Source organism: Argiope bruennichi, chromosome 3 (assembly GCF_947563725.1).
Source record: "Argiope bruennichi chromosome 3, qqArgBrue1.1, whole genome shotgun sequence".
Taxonomy (NCBI): Eukaryota; Metazoa; Arthropoda; class Arachnida; order Araneae; family Araneidae; genus Argiope; species Argiope bruennichi.
The window spans coordinates 120,176,902-120,195,159 of NC_079153.1; the positions used below are offsets into that span (position 1 = coordinate 120,176,902).

Consider the following 18,258-nt stretch of genomic DNA (forward strand, 5'->3'; position numbering starts at 1 on the left):
AGAACTTCTGTATGCCTTATTTCCTTAATTAGTGTAATATACAAGGTACATAGCATCATAAAAAGTGCTTGGATTTTAAAACCACTTAAGCACTTTGAGAATGCTTGATTTGAGGAAACGGTCTTAAAAAAGTGATTAATTTTCTTGAGAAGCATGAAGAAGGCTTCTTGTTTTGTTCCTTGATACTTTGAATATAATAATTTTTGAAAGTTGATTGTAATGGTTTATTTACTGGATGTATCAAATAAAAAAACGACAAAAGGAAAGAATTTGGAGATGGAATACTGGAGTTTAAACACATAAAAATGTTTAATGATTCCCCCCCCCCATTCTCCCTTTCTTCAACAATGTGCTATGTGCTGGAATAGTTTTTGTATGGAGGAGTGGGACAGATTTCACAATTTTTTTTTTTTTTCATAAGTTTAGATTTACCAAGAGTCCAGTCTATAAAAATCTAATAGTACATTTAATTTATTAAAAAAATTACAATAACAGTAAAATATAAACAACTACTTTTATTTGCATAGTTAAAGATTATAACATTTTTGTACCACATTTCCCTTATATGAGCAAAGAATGGGACTAGGTGTGAGAAATTTAAAATTAATAAATAATGTATTGATATCTTTTTCATTCAATGATTTATGGTTTTGGGCATATCTAACAAGAGCTGATTTTGAAATTTTCATTTGTGCTGCATAACTTGAAAATTTTCATTTTCTTTTACAACAATTTTCACCGACTGCACTATGTTATATTATATTTGTCTCTTTCTAGATGCTTTTTCTTCCATATTTTTGGCATTTTTATATATATATAAAAAACGATTAAATTATTAATTCTTTAATTTAGAGTAACAAAAGTTTTAATAAAGTTTCATAGCCTTATTTTTTTCATTCCTTAATGTTTATTTTATTGCTTATTACATTATTATATTTACAGTGGAATTTCTCTTAACTGAAATTAAATGGTAGGCATGATTTTAGGTAGGATTTTTTTTTTAATGTGAAATGTTACAGAATGATCTAGAATATGAATTCATGCTTTATATAATACAATTATTAACAAAAATAAAGAACAACAAAAAAATATTTAGAGGCACTGGTGCTCTTTTAAAAAATAGTAACATTTTATTTAATGCTTTTTGTTTTGGTTAATGGAAGCCCAGCTTTTTTATTGTTGTATGTTATTGCTTTATATTATATATACTTACTTGTATATTTTAATAAATTTAAAATCATCAGCTTCCTATCACAATGTAGCACACCAACAACTAATTTTACTAAACAACATGAAGAAAAATTAAAAACTTTAATCATTAGCTATTTAGAAAATGTATTGAAATGTAATCGAGCATGTCCCATTCCTCCCACTGCTGAATTTTCTTTTAAAATGCATATCACATAATGCATGCTACACTTAAACTTTAAATTTTACTGTTAGTTTATTAAAACTGTAAATTTGAGTTTAATATTCATTTAAAAATATTTTTATTTCAAAAATAATAAGATAGAAAAAATAAGATTGTGCAAATATAAATTTAAATATTAATATTTAAAAAATACACATTTTAAAACAATTTTTTAAATAAATTTTCAATAAAAAAATATGTATTATTATAAAACAGAAAGCATCCTATGCTTAGAAAACAATTATAAGTATTATAATTATTTACTATTGAGTATAATTATATACTCAATTTATGTATCCATACATGTACAAAAGTGCTTAATTTTTGCAGCAGTTTCTCACTACATACCCAAATATAGTTTTGATTAAATTCCTTTCTATCAACAATTTCCTATCTGAAATTATAAGTTATTTAATAGTGTTGCATGTTTTTCTGCTGTTTTAAAGTTAAAATTTCATTGTAAGTTGAGAGAAATTTGCATCATAAAAGTTTTATGAGAAATGAGATGTTTCTCTTTTTGATGAATTGTATTTGTTATATTTTTGCAGGCAACAAGTATTTCTAGATCATGAAGATAAATATGAAAATTTCTTTGCTTCATATGCTGCTCTTTCAGCACATTACATCACTTCAAATGCGTTTCATAGTTAGTATTGAAATTCCTTATTTTCTAAAATATTTTAATAAAAGTTATTTGTTTTATAACATTTTTATTTTTTATTTTCACAGTACCTAAAAGTCAAGTGAACATTGCTGCACAAGCGTGTAAAGTTCTTTTGCAATATTTTTTACAGAAACTTCAAAATTTTACAGAACGATGTTGCATCTCTCAGGTATACTCCCTTTCCTTAATTAAATTTTATGCTAGCCTCTGTGCTTGCAAAATTGTTCACTTTGAATGAATTATTAAATGATGACATGATATCTTTCTTTGCTGTCTGGATATTGAATACCCCCTGAAACATGAATTAAAATGAATTTTAAGATCAAATCTAAATAGTTCAAATTGTGCTATTTAACATTATGACATTCTTGGTGGAATTACTGGAACGTAGTCACAGAGGAAGAGGATGCACTTGCATTTAACGATGATGAATTTGATACAAAAGAGATTAAAAAATTAAATTTGCAATACGTCTGTTTAACTATATACATGAAAATATGTTCCCAATATTGTACTGTTATTAAAGGAATTCCAAAAGCGGTTGAAGCATGAGGAACATTGATAAATCATTTTCAAATGGATTCTAGAAGGTATGTTTTCTCTGTAAATGGGTTGGAATTTATAAATGAGCAATTTCACAATTTTTGTGATAAACTGTGTATAAAGCATGAAGAGACTAATATTTACACATTCAGCAGAATGGTGCAAACTACTAAATTAATCATTCTTTTGTTGATGAAAAAGTTGTCAATTTTTAGATAATGGTTTAAATCAAGATTTTGGATTGGAAGTCCATTTATATTTTGTATATACCAGAAATAGAACTTACTATTCAAATTAAAAACTCCATTTGAGTTATAGACAGAAAACAAATTATTTTAAATATTTCAAGTGTAAAGCATCGACCTATACTCTTAAATAACTTGAAAAGAAAGTAAATATGAGATCAAAGTAAGAGGTGTTAGTTATTATGTTTTTAAATGTAATTGTATTTGATATGATTACCAGAAACTTATTTAAAAATATAAATAAGTTATATTGAATTGCCATTTATAAAACCAGATTCAAATAATCATAAATTTGTGCAAATAGAAATTATTTTGTATCCTATGTGACAATATTCTATGTGACAAATAGAATTGCTTTAAGACTGGCAGTGATGGCAAAATCACTCCTGCTGAAAATAATAGTGAACCAGAATCATCCAGGGAAAAAGTGATTAACTAAATAAAAGCCTGTCTGCAGAGATAGGGAAAAAGTTAGATTAATTTTGAACTTTGTTAAATAACCTTAAATATTGTGCATTACTTTTCTTGTTGCTGCAAATATCTATTTTTTTCCTATCAGCTCTGCAGACAGACTTTTATTTAGTTTACCACTATCATTAGTTATCTATTATTATCTATTTAGTTATCATGAGCATGACAACAGTGCTAGTTTTCATGATGCACCTAATGAATATAAAGATACTCTTCTTATGGGTGGAAGAAAGGGGGGAAGGCGGAAATGGGAGTTTTTAATATACAGATTGATGGTAATACACACGTCACATTGGTTTGAAGTAAGCAATTTTTTATTGCATACTAGAATTAATGCCTAGGAATTTCTACACATTCAACAAATCTTAACAAATGAAGTAAAGGGGTTATACATTCTGTTTTAGAATAAAGGAAGGGGAAAAAGAAAAAAGAAGGTTGAGACAAAATAGGGGACTTCATCTTTTATTTGCCTTTCCATAGCCAAAGTGATATTATGTTAACTCAGTAATTCTATGAAAAAAAAATCAAAATTTGAGGCAGGTTTTTTCTAGTTTGATTGATAGTTCTTGATTGCAATGGGATCTTCTTTGTCTATAATTTTAAAGAACACTCAAAACAAATTTATTAAAATTGGATTTAAACAAATAGTAATCTATGAACAAGGGGGAAAAAAATGTTGAAAGACAATATTAGCAGTGACCTTCAATTTGCTCTATGAAGGGAAAATATAATGAATCAGCAAAAACATACAATAATAAGTGCAGATCTCAGCTAATTCATTTTTGCTTTTTATTCATGCTTAGGTTTATTAATCGTATGGAATTTTTCTTTAAACAAGCATCATCATTGAAATATAGTGTGTGATATTAACTTCTATTAAATTAGTTTTGCACCATACCCTTTGTGAAATTGTGTTCTTTTGGTAATATTTTTTTACAGAAATAGAATATATCACTGTAATAGACTTTTATAATTTTACTGTATTGATCATGTTTAGGATTTTTTTTTTTAATTTCTTATGAAAATGATTTTAACAGTAATGTAGATTTCATATTTACTTAAATGATTAATGTCAATTAAAAAAAATATTAGATTTGACTTTATATAATGAAATTTGTTTTACAGAAACAAATAGTATCCATCATTTATGGATTATGCAACAATTCAAAGACTCAGGTTTTGTCAAGAACTGAAGTACCATTATTAACTCTTGCATTAAAATTGGCAAAAGAGCCTCCATCTTTTGCTATTAGGAGCAATGAATACCAAGGTAGTAAATTTTTCATTTCAATTTATTGCTAAATAAGAAAAGATATTTTTTCAATGTTAATTTTTTTATCATAAAAATTAGCATTATTGAGTGTATTGAGGCAGACAAATATTACTTGTTAACACATTGATGAACTGTACAACCTTGGTTGGCAGTGCCTGCTGAAACATTACTAAATTTCATACATTGCCTATAGGCACAGCATCATAACACATGGTTATAAAATTATGTGATATGGCAGAACGGATTACGCCGTTTATGTCATAAGGTATTCTGTTGTATCATTTTTTTTAGCTTGATGCCTGAGGGCATACTGTCCATCAACGTGTTAAGTATGGTTTTTATTGAAATGATTTCAATGCAGTTTAGGATTTCAATATTTTTTTATGCATATAAATACTGAAAATTGCTAAAAAAATTTTGTCATAAAGTTTATTTGTTATCAAATTTTGTTTAATTTATATTTAAAAATAAGCTAAATAAATAAAAATCCTCTAAAATGAATTTTGTCTGCTAAAACAAATATTTTAATTCCATTTTCTGTGGGTTTTTTTTAAAAATTCATTTAGTGATTTTACATCTTAAATATCTTATTTATGTAAAAATAACCTGACTTTTTAAACTCAGATTTGGAGATGAATATATTATTTGAATACCTAAATTGTAAAATTTTGTATAAATATTTCTGATTACTCTTTTTTGTCAGTGTTTTACTATTACCTTTTCCCATGATAAAAATGTGTTCCATTTAAATCTTTGTTTTTGTTCAATTTTACATTTTTAATTAATCTTTCAGTCAATATAAAAGAAAATTTTCTTTCAAATATGAAAGAATCTTTTAAATATGAACTATGTTCATTTGATGATATCGAGTTTAATCTTCATTTAGATGGTCATGATGTCACAAAAGAGTCAAAACGTCCTCGGCTTGATCCAAGTGCTAATATTTTGGAGCAATTAATGACACCTATGCTGGACACTCAAAATGCTCAGAAGCAAGAAGGGCCAGTTGAAGTTGTTGATAAAGATGGAGATACTACTATTATTCATATTCCTGATCCTAGCCAAGAATGCAAAGTAAGATGAAAGTTTACATATGGATAGTATTGCTAGCTGTGAGAGTAAAGTGAATGGCAAATGGAAATTGTTAATTATGTTTAGGCTAAAAAATGGTAAAATATTGGATTGTATAAAAAGTATTTTCTAAGCATAGAACATGGAAAATGGTTTCGATGTTATGTGTTAGATTCTTTTGCCCGCTTATCTGTTATTCTGGTGCTACTTTTAGCTCATTGCTTATTGAAAGGAGAAGGAAAAACTGTTCTCTCTTTTCAAGTGGAAATGTTGCACTGTCCTGCAAATTCCTATTGTTGTTCTAAATTTTAACTTTTTATTTATCAAGTTTTTCTTTGAGGACAGAATACCATAACACCACTATTATTTTTGCATATTTTTCTGACTACCCATTTGACAGTTAAAATAAATAGCTAGTGTATCTAGGAAAAATAAAATTATTTTGATAATTATTTTTTCTGATTTCATCCAAATTTTAACTTTTATGTATGTAGAAAATGCAGTTAAATTACTATATGAATTTCAGAATTTTATTTTTAATATGATTTGCCTGCATATAGTTGCATTATCCAACTACAAAAATAAAAATATATAGAAATCATGTATTTTTAAAAAAAAATTAGATATAATTTTTGATTAATAACTATTTGAGAGAAAAAATATATTATATTTTATTATTTATAAATTAGATATAAAAGCCACATTGTATTTATAAAATCTTCTTTGATTTATATGTGTAATAATGCTAGCTTAGGATGAAATGGAATTATAACACCAGCAGTGCATTGAAATTTTATAATGCCAGTTGAGAGTTAAAATATTTTAACATTTTATATTAGTTGCCTATTACTGGTTTACCAGAAAAATTGTTATACTTAATCTCTTATACTTAACATGATAATTTATACTTTTAAGTGTCAACTTGTGACAGACATTGAATGTTAATAACTTTTAATTTATTGGATTCATGAACTTTCCCAATGGAACCTTAATTCTAGTTTCATGACATCATGCTACAGTTAAAAACTTAAGAGCATGGATAATTTATTTAAAATTGCACATTGTTTTTTACAGTAACATTATTTTGCTTTCTGATTCCTCAGTAAGTTGTGCAAATAATAAGCAATTCCCCCCCCCCTTTAGTTTTCAATAATGGTAGGAAATCACACTATTAGATAATTGACAAATTAATGGAAACAGTTTGGATTTCATCACATCAATGAAAATAGGTTGTTTAAAATAATGCTAATGAATTTATCACTATATAGACAATTTTTATAATTTTAAAATGGTATAAAAATTGGTTTTGTGAAATAATGTATTCAAGAGTTATTCCAGGAAAAAGCCAACATCTTGCTTAATTTTTAATTAAAATTTAAAAGAAAAATTCAATGAGTACATTTCTGTTGTGAAAGATAATTTTATTTGCTCTCCCTTTGCTAATTTTTTTAAACTTGTACGAAAAGCATCTTAGTATTCAAAACTAAAAAAAGTTTGAAATTGATTTATTTTTCATTAAATACAACAATTTTTATTAATATGTTTTTATAATGATCCTCAAATAATGTGTTAGCATTTATATTCCTTTTTTGAAAAATTGATAAAGACAGAATTGTCTGTACACTTTTTATTATCTTTGAAATTTCTTAATTTTAATCATTTAATTATTTTTTTAAATTTAATTTATTTATAATTTAAAATTTTTCAGATTTTACTTCTATCTAAAAACAAATTGGCTCTGCAAGTATTAAATGGTGTAGATGTCCTATTAGACACTTGTCTTCAACTTCCATCAATTGCTCAGTATACTACAAAACTCCAAGAATCCTTAGAAGGTAAAGGCTTGATTTTGCCTACTTCTACTGCTGATGCTGTCCGCACAAGTGGCACGTGAGTATTGCATTTCTCTTTGGATTGATGTTTTCACATATTATGCCAATTACAATTATTACTTGTACGAAAATGTATGTAGAAAATTAGTTTAGATTAAAAAAATGTACATTCAGTTTCAATTTTGTTTATTATATATTATTGCTTAGTAAAATTTCTTAAATATTTTACTTTGTAATTTTAGCTTTATATGCTTCATTAATTATGAAAAGTTAATGAAAATGTCATTTGTTTTTTATTATTTATATTTTTAAATTGTAAAATTTATTGCATCTTTTATATAGATTGAAATACCTTCAGCTAATTATTCAGAAATATATATAATTATAACATATGATTAAATTGCTGTGAAATGATTTCTTTTTCAAAATATGTACAATAATAAAATTAGATTTAGATGACATATAATTTTAGGTTTTTAAATTTCAGGTATAAAGCTCTATCAAGTGATATACAAATTATAAATGAAGCTTTGAGTTTACCAGTTTTGGAACCCCTGTCTGAAGAAAGAATCATAAAAGTTTTGAAGATAACACTTAGCTGCTTATATGCTTCAATAACTGTAGCTACTGCTAACAGCATTTTAGGACTTTCAAGTGGGCCACAACTTAAAGGAACAAATGCGAAGGATGATGAAAATGAAAATTATTCAGTTTCCATTGTGGAAACAAGTGTAAGATATAATTTTTTTTTTTAAGTTTAAATTTACATTGCATGTATATGTTATATTTATAATATATGTTTGTTGGTTATATATATATTAGCGTGAATGTTTAGTAATGTTGTTTAGTATTATGATTGGCCCTCTTATTCTCTTATAAATTGGCCTCCACTGTTTTTATTTATATTTTTTACTAATTGCTGAAAACCAGAAATCCATAAATAGTCTTTTAACTCCAAAGGTTGAGTAAAGTACATATTAGTTGGTAGCTGTGTCAATGAGTTGTCCAAATTTTGGGATGAATTTCATTTTAAAATGGGTTTGAATGTGACATCAATATGCATTTGATACCTTTAAATATATTCAAGGATTATATTCCTTCTTGTAAACTTTTGTGAAATTTCTGTACTTTCAAACTTTCACTTTTTCTCTCCTCTCCCAAAGTTATTAATTGTTGAATTAGATACGCAAAATAAGTGTTTACTTAAAATAGCACAGGCAATTTATTGCTGTAAATATATTTTTAATATTTTGTACAATATTTGATACCACACTGCTATTGTTTTGAGTTTCATTGTGCTATTTTTGGTCATTTTAATTAAAAAATATTGTTCGATTATAATGACTCTTGAAATGATTACATAGTGTTGTGCATGTGTAGATACTGCTTTGGAAAGTATAAGTCATTGTTTTGAAGAATTTCCTCTAAAGACAAATCATAATGACCAGAAGTTTTAATTTTTCTTTTCAAAATTTTCTGACCAATAATTGTTTGGCATAAACTATAAAAATGCAATGACGGATGCCAGCAGCACATCATATCGACTATCTTATTCATCCTTTGTTGAGAAATGGACAAGTTTTGAATGTGATGAAAATATTTAGAATCTATATAGATCATGCTGGAAATGTACCTACAGCGGTTGGTTCATATAATTTTATTCTGATCATTTCCTTTCCATCATAGTGGTTTAGAGAAACCTCAAATCTGTTAAAAGTCTGTTTTTTATAGTTTTTTCTGTCATTTCTGCATGACAGCAGAATCTACATATTTAAACATGGTTTTCAACATATGCTATTTCTATTTCTTCTGGCTTTTGTATTTAGACATTGACTATAAGGTACAAGGCAATCAAATTTCTTGCAGATAAATCAGTTTTCTTTTTGGTCAAACTGCCAATTAAGTATTATCTTGTTGACATTTTTTTAACATGTTAATTCTCTTTGAATTTGTTATCTTATAACTGAATATCAACTGAATTTGGTTGTTTATTGCAATTCAGATCACATATTGAAATTTCAGCATATCTCACCTTTTAAAACTTGATTAAATTCATATTTTTAATGTTTCTATTTCAAACTTTTATTCTCATAAAATATACATTTTTGTGATATTTAATTTGTTGAAAATATCAGCTATGAATAATGTAAAAATATATGCACATTTCACTATAAGCTAGGGAAAAAATTTGTAGCAAGCATATGAAATTGAATAGAAAAAGGGGGGAAATCTTCATTGAATGGAATGTATTACTAATGAAGAGGCATCATTACTGGTAGAATCATGTAATCTGTAGGAGATAATCATATAATAAAGAGGGAACTTGGGTATAATTTAATGTTTAACAATGTGGCCTAAAAAAGATTGTTTACATGAATTAACAAATTGCTTGTAATTTTATTTATTACCTTAATGTTTTTTTTTTCAATTTCTTACAGCTTGAAATTTATAATAATGTTGCTGGAGTCTTGAATAATTCAACTCGAGCTGGTGGTTATGTAAGTGTTTTGTTTATATATACATACACATAAAGAATAATTTCATTAAAGTTGTTTAAAATTCCTAAATTTTCTTGCATTGTGTATTTAAACCTTAGTAACTACAATTATCCATCAGTGCTTTAAATCATTTGTAATTAAAACTAATTTTATTTTTAGGTTCTTCAAAATCTTCATATGATTGGGTCATGGATTATATTAGGTGGCCTGCATTATATTTTAAATTTAAATCCATCTCAAATTGGTGATCGAAATAAGGAACAATCTTCTAGAGGCAAAGTTACTCCTGATCAAACACCATCCAAAGGAAAGGAATCAGCTCCTGCTGCAAAGCCTATTATTTTGAAAATGTGTGTATCTTTTCATAACATGCTCATAATCTTTATTTTTATTAGTAAATTTGAACAGTTTTTATTTTTTCCATATTATTTAAAAAATGCACTTTTTAATTAAGATGTATGTTAGAGGATGAAATGTTGACTGCTGTATGATTTTATTCTGTAATATTGTATGCAATTTTTTTTTTTTTTTTTTTTTTTACTATAAAAGAATGTAATTTCATATTTTTTAATTATTGGATATTCAAAAATATCACTATTTACTCATGCAATATATAAAATTTTAATTTTGGGAAATAAATTTACTTTGGGATTTTATATGTAATGCTGAAAAACTGGGTTAATTACATTGGCAAAACAGATTCAGTTTCTTCTAGTAAAATTGTTTTTGACTTCTGAAGCTATATTTCCGATATTGCTTTTTGTTCATATTCCAGTTTAACTTTCATAAAGAAAAATAGTGTAAAATGTTGCATTATTATTTGACTGTTAGTTTTACATTTGAACAAATTTTATTTTTAATTATTGATATATTTCCCTTTTTTATATATATATAGCCAACAAGGTTATGGGGTTCTTTGTGTTGCACTAGCTACTCATGCTATTTCTTTGATGTCAAATCTTCTGGATGATTTAAGAGCTGAAGTTGGTGTCAACTTGATTGAAAGCATTACTACTTCAACATCATCACAAGAGCAGTTCATGGTTTCTGATATTACTGAAAAGTTTTCTGCTTGGCAGCGTGTACAAAAGTTGGCATCGTCTGTTAATTTGACTAACCTGTTATTTAGTTTGGCTTCTGTTAGTTACCGAAAGGTGATTTTTTTAAAAAAAAAATCTACATTCTAAACAATATTTCAATTGCCTAATGCAAAGGAATCTTATATAGCATTTTTATTTTATAGGCTTGTATGCTTAAAAGGATACAAAAGAACCCTGTTGATGGTGATAATTTCAGCACTTCAGATTCTAATACATACTATGAGGACGATTTTAGCTCTTCTGAAGACAGTAGTGATGAGACAGGTAAATATATATGAATTTTAGGCAATATTTATTTATTAAGTTTTTAGTATGTAGATCCTATCAATCAGTTAATTAAATTTCTGGTATAATATAAATCAGTATCCTTAAGTGTTGTAGCTTTATCTTATTCTCATTTAAAATATTTTAAAGGATTGTTCTATATTACTTTTATGATACTTTATATGATCTGTCATAATATAAATTTCAAGAATAAATGGTAATTTAAATTTTGGAACCAGGTTATATAAAGTTTCCTTTGTTGTTTACTGAGCCAGTGAAGAATCTTAAATATATTTGCATTTTGTCCAAAGAATATATATATCAAAGCCCTAAATTTTTTGTTTCATATCAATTATGTATATTTTTAAATATAAGGAAGTAAATTGAGCTATTTTTGTTAAACTTCTATAAGTCTCACCTATTAAGATTTAATTTGACATATTTTAATATTCAAGTATAAACAGTTTTCTAAATAACCCACATCTATCTTTTTTGGCTTATTTTAAAACTTTTCATATTTTTAATTAATTGAGATGAATATTTAATGAAATATTAATTTTGGTGTATTTATCTCCCTTTGTAAACAATGTAAAAATCATTTTTGATGAATTTGTAAAATTATTCTCATCGATTTATTTTTGTTACAGATGATGATAGTGAACCTATTCTTGGCCAATGGTTTGAAGAAACCTTGGCTCCACCAGAACCTCAAGCTGCTACACCTGCTCCATCTGCCACTACAAATGAAACAGAAAGCAACAATACAAAATCTCAACAACCATCTCAACCAGCACCTGAAAGTAACTCACTAATTCCAGACAAAGGAGAACCAAATGGAGTAAGTTTTAATATTGCTTTATAAATTGCAATTATGAATCTTGTATTATTACTTTATAAAATGTGTGTAATTCATATTGAAAGTGTACATTTAAATTTTATTTTTGTATAACTTTGTTATTTATGTTTGAAGATTCGGGTATTAAATATTTTTTTAAAATTCAATTTGCAGACATTGATATTCCATTAAAAAAATCCATTGAATGTTCTGATAATTTGTTATAAATTGATCAATGAAATATCAAATTCTATTATAACTCTTTTTTGATAACAAAATCAGTTTAAGAGTAGTTTAAAACTTCTTACTTTTTTTAAAAAAATCATTCATGATTTGTTTACTTGTTTTGATTTATTAATAAGCTCATTGTTAGGTGGCATATTTTTGGTTTTCATCTTTCTAATTTATAATTAGCTCACACCCACTATGTAATTTGAACGACTCTTTTGCTAACGTGCTTAAGAGATAGCAAAGATGAGGTCTTCTAATTTCATTGATGATCCAAATCACAGGCATGAGTCATATAAGCGAAAGTGTTCAAATGTGACATATTCGAGTAATATAAGATTGAACTCTAACTTTACTGATCCATTTCTAAATAATTTCAATTACAGCGTCTATTAGTAAATTAGAATATTAAAAGCATTATTTTTTTTTACATTTTTTTTTTTAATGATGGAAACCTAATTTAAAGAGGCTAAATTTATTTAAACTGTATGTAATAATTTTAAGCTTGATAAGTATAAAAGGTAAAATCTTTTTTTTTTTTTTTTCTGAAGTAATATTAGAATTTTTTGAATGATTTCAATTTGGTTATCATGGGCACTTTCTATTTTCTGTGATAATAAACTTAATGTTACCTTGCCTTGGTTTTATATAAATTTATTTATTGTTAAACATCTAAATTTGTTCTAATATTAAGAGGTTAAATGTTTTACTCTCTTAAGAGAGGAATGTTTTAAATGAAAACATTTTAAACCATCATTTCTGTGATCTAACTTTTAATTTTTACTCATATGCTGTTCTTATTTTAATTATGTATTAACAGCTTTTTTTTTTTTTTTTCAGTATATCAGTTTGGCTTCAAAGATATTTTCTTTCATGAATAATTTCTTGGTGAACTTTGACACTCAGTGCATCAAAACTTTCTTAAGGTTAGTTAAATTGCCTATCATCTTTTATTTTACAGCAAAACATTCTAAATGGTCAATCCAGAAATAACAGCGTGCATAGCGTCATAAAAAGTACTTAAATTTGAAAGCTATTTTTAAGCACCTTAAAGGGATCCAATTAAGGTAACATTTAATTAGTCCCCCCCTTCCTCTTTCTGTGCATTACTATTTATTGAAATACTAGAATAGTTATCTGGAAGTAGCAGTATGAAATTTGTACTGTGCCATGCTTGTTGGGATTCGAAAAACATTTGAACTTCAATTTTTAGTTTTTGGATATTGAAGAATTTAAGTTTTGCCTGATGAGTGTATGTTTAATATGTGTAGTTAAAGAAAAATAGGCTGATTGGTCTGATAAGAATATTGATAAATACAGCAGAATGAATTTGGTATGCAAAAAAAGAGATATATCGAACTTGGGAGAAGTTGCTCTATAGACATTTACAGTGAAGCCTCTTTACAGTATGTTACACATTCAGTCATCATTCTCATTAATACGTTATTTTGGAACAATCTATTAAACAACATATTAAAGGGATTTTACTGTAGGCAATTACATTAGTTGATTGCATAAAATCTAATTTGAAGAAATTTTAATTCAAAGCCATAATCTTGCAATGACCACAATTCCTTTCATGTTTTATGAATGTCCCCAATCATTTGCAAATTATTATTTGTTACACCAATCTCGTCAAGTTTTAGTTTTTACTAAGGGGGGGGGGGAATTCAAATACAGAATTTTAGGCTATGCTGTGCTTCTACATCAGTATTGACATTTTCAGAAATGATGTTATCCATCTAAATATCTTTTAATTTTAAGAAATGTTGAAAAGGATCTGAGATCTTTGTTGTTAATCTTATAAAAGTTGGCTTAATTTTTTGGTATTGATAATTTTTTTCCTTTTATTTTTACTATTATAATACAGAAATAAATATTAAAATACTCATTTATAATTTATTTAAAAAGTTTTTTAATAAAAACTATTTATTTTTATGGAATAGAAAATATGCTTTGTTTAGAAAAATTTGATTTACATGTGCAGAGGTGTTTAAATTTTTGGCTAAGATAAAAAGTGCTTAAAGTACTTTTTTTTACAGCATTCTCACTACGCATCCTGAATTCAACTCGCAACGCTCATTGACGAAAGAACCATGTTAATTTGGAAATATCTGTCATTATCTTGGGGGGGGGGGAGGTTCTTTGTAATATTAAAATTGATCTTTTGTTTTAAAAGCATAATGTATTCGATTAGAAAACCCATAAGTGGTCTCTTGAGATGAAGAAATATCAAATATGTTTAGTTTTTCAATAAGGCTTTTTTTAATATATTTATCCCCCCCCCTTTAAAGAGAAGTATAATATATATTTTATTAAAAGGAAATCAACATATTGTTATTCCAATATGTTGATTTACCAATATGTTGATATGTTATAATATTTTTCAAAACACAATTGAATTACTTAAGAAATAGTTTCTTTTGCAAATCAGTTCATTTCTTTCTTTTACTTAGCATCCTGTATTTGGAAGTGTAGGACTGATAGCAAATATCTGCATCTGCATGTTCCTCAACCATTATTGACCGAACTAAATCATGAGATGCAAGTTAATAATAATTAAACTCAAAGTAATAAACATAATTGTATTTGTAGAATGGAATGAAAGAGGAACAACAAAATCAATCTCTTCCTTTGTATAAAATATACCAACAGAGGGACGATGAAGATAATTGTATTGATTGTCATGAGGTATTTTTGGCTGAATAACTATGTGGGATTAAAAGTAATCAGTGTAAAAAATAAAATTTGTTCCTTGATAACCTGGAACAGTTCTTAAAACTCTTAAGTCCCTTTACTTTAATTTTTTTCCCCTAATTAATTTTTACTTTACTTTAATTCCTAAGTAAGGAAAAAGAATTTCATATAGTAGTTTTGCCTGTACGCATATATTTAATATCCTGGATAATGCAAAAATTGAAAGGGGGAAAAAACACTTTAAAAATCAGAAATTTGGGTATGAATTAAAGATAAAAGGATGTTATTTACATTGGAAAAGATAGAACTGAAGCAACTACCCTTTTTGTCACAAAATTGAAAATTTAGCATAGTTTATAATCTAAACCATCTGATGTTGTTGTAGTTAATGGAGCAGTGCATTCAATCAAAGAAAGTCTATCAATGTATTGTCCTTCATCTAAAAACTTGGCTGTCAGATGATGACACATTGTTTACAACATCCAATAACATTTTCTGTTAGTATAGCAAAGACATTTTTGATTTCCTTTCAGTACAAATAACATTTTTCTGTTTTCTCTTTGTATAGTATTTAAAAAAATGGTTCGCTTGATAGAAATGAAAAAATTCATAAGTTTTTAAAATTATGGGTGTAAGATTTAGGTGCCGGATAATTTCTTTGACATCTTTTGTTTTTGGAAGTTAAGATTAAGATTGTGCTCATGTGCATTTATAACCTTCTCTTTCTTTTTCAGATACAATCTAGGAGAATCTCAAATGATAGTTTTGGCTGGTATAATAAAAGATTTAGACCGAGAAACATCTAGAACAGATAGTGGTATGTGTCTTTTTTTTAATAAAAATTATTTACATGTTTTTCTTTGATTTGATTCTTTTCTTATATATTATTATTTATCCCAGCATCAATTTGTGTATATTTTGGACCTGTTTTGGGACAGTTGTATGAAGAATTTTCACAGTCTCTTGCTAAATTCATCCATAACATTTTAGCCACAAACATGCTGTCTGATAATTTACAGGTAAGATATTTTTAACATATTTTTATTGTTGTGTATAGGAGCTTTAATAACGTATATTACCATAATATATGACAGAGGAAATTGGTTTGTCATGTATCTCTACACACATGAGTATGAGGAACAGTATAACTTGGCGAAAATTGATCTCATTGAAATATACATTAATTTTGTTAATCTTACTGTTTATATATATATAAAAAAAAAGTATTTATTTTTACAGAGGAATGAACTTTGTTATTGTTGCTAATATTAAATTTTAGATTTACAGGGTTTAATAATTCAAAATCGGATAAATGACAAAATTTTAATTTTCTTTCCAGAAAGTAATAATAAGACTCATTTAATTAGATGGAAAATATTATTGGTGCTGACTTAGACATTTTTCACCAATTGTTGTTGGTATGCAATAATCAAACTATACACAAAAATATTTTCAGTAAAAGCTAAATGAAAATTGCAAAAAATTAAATTTTATTTGTAGGAAAGAAATTTATTTAAAAGTTTGATCTGGTAAGGTGTACACAAATTTATTCAATGCTGACCAACTGATATATCCAAACACTACAAATACTTTCAAACATCTGAGTATTATTTAATACATAACTTGTTCCTAACATTGCTGATTTAAATATTCATTTTGTTTGGATTAGATGATTTTAATTCCTTTTTGTCCATGGAAATGTACCCAACATAATCGAAATTGCATTATTATACCCTGGGATGAACATCATTTAAAAATATTGGATATATTTTCTCTAGAAAGGTACTGTGTGTAGATGTTTACATGGTTGTTCAAATTAAACTTCACTTCTCAGAGAACATTCTGCTGATCCAAATGATAATGAAGTTTATACAGTTATTTTAAAGGAAATGCTCACCATTTATTAAATTAAAACAGCAACATATTCTCACTATGCACCCTGAATTCATTTATGAATTACTGGAAAGAAAAATCTTTACAGCCAGCCTATTACAGCACCTATTTTTAAATAATATTGATAGATGCACAGCCTGAAAACAGAACTCGTGATCTTCTACCAATTCCTGCACTTCAGCCATACCATCTTTTAACCTATTAGTCTGGTTTATCAATAATGTACAAATAACATAGAGTGTGGCTATGTGGAAAGTTAGCTTTCTTTTATCATAATCATTTTTTAATTTCTTATAAGAAGTTTAAATATTTAAAGTTTACTGAATAATTTAGAATTAATAAATTAATCCAAGTGCCTGATGTAATAATAGATGGTATTATGCATATACATTAAGTTTGCTCTGGTATTCTAATGTAAGTTGAAATTTGACTTTCCAAGTTTATTTTTCTATGTATTATACTGCCAAAGTCATTATGTTGTCTATATATTAGACAATAATATTGTCTATATTTAAACATTTTAAACATTAATTTAAAAATTAATGCTGCATTTATATATTTGATGTAATTTAGCCCTGATATTTTAACATTTGTGTTTATATTTAAAAAAATATTTATCTCATTTATTTTTCTTCTGCAGAATGTGCTGTTAGCACAGCTTGGAGTTAGTCCTTGGAATGAAGAAACCTGGCCTTTACAAGTTTATTCTCGTACATTGTCTGTCTTAGCTCAGGTAATATTTGATGCATATATTAACTTCATAACAAATTATGATAATATATTAACTCTATTGTATATACATACAAAGTTATTTAAAAAAAGAGCAGATTTAGCATATTATAATTTATAATGATATGATGATAGATATATGATTTATCTTTGGAGAGAGGAACGTTCCAAGTTTTATTCCATGCATCAAAATGAGCTCGATTTAAACTCTAAAAACTGAACTCTATTGTATATACATACAAAGGTATTTAAAAAGGAGCAGATTTAACATATTATATTTGTAATGAATGACAATAGATAAATATATGATTTATCATTGGATAGAGGAATCTTTCAAGTTTTATTCCGTGCATTCAAAATGAACTCGATTTATTATGCAGCAAACTTCAAAGTTCATTTCTTGTCATTTGTGAAGTAATTTATCCCAAGCAAGAAGAAGTAACTTATCTAGCATTTCAAGAGTATCAAGCTTAAGTTTTACACACTCAGCATTGCTTGTGAAAT

The 18,258-nt window shown here is 26.5% G+C and overlaps 1 protein-coding gene across 3 annotated transcripts in view; it reads left to right on the forward strand.

Moving 5' to 3' along the window:
* LOC129963139 (E3 ubiquitin-protein ligase UBR4-like) overlaps positions 1-18,258 on the forward strand; it is a 66,414-nt gene that overhangs the window by 965 nt on the left and 47,191 nt on the right. For all 3 annotated transcript variants that reach the window (XM_056077238.1, XM_056077240.1, XM_056077239.1), the window contains exons 2-16: positions 1,960-2,057; positions 2,141-2,244; positions 4,460-4,604; positions 5,494-5,681; positions 7,387-7,568; positions 7,998-8,241; positions 9,949-10,008; positions 10,168-10,358; positions 10,904-11,162; positions 11,252-11,372; positions 12,020-12,210; positions 13,276-13,361; positions 15,867-15,949; positions 16,033-16,151; positions 17,666-17,758. In XM_056077238.1, coding sequence (XP_055933213.1) covers positions 1,960-2,057; positions 2,141-2,244; positions 4,460-4,604; positions 5,494-5,681; positions 7,387-7,568; positions 7,998-8,241; positions 9,949-10,008; positions 10,168-10,358; positions 10,904-11,162; positions 11,252-11,372; positions 12,020-12,210; positions 13,276-13,361; positions 15,867-15,949; positions 16,033-16,151; positions 17,666-17,758 — 2,164 coding nt within the window. The remainder of the gene's footprint in view (positions 1-1,959; positions 2,058-2,140; positions 2,245-4,459; positions 4,605-5,493; positions 5,682-7,386; positions 7,569-7,997; positions 8,242-9,948; positions 10,009-10,167; positions 10,359-10,903; positions 11,163-11,251; positions 11,373-12,019; positions 12,211-13,275; positions 13,362-15,866; positions 15,950-16,032; positions 16,152-17,665; positions 17,759-18,258) is intronic.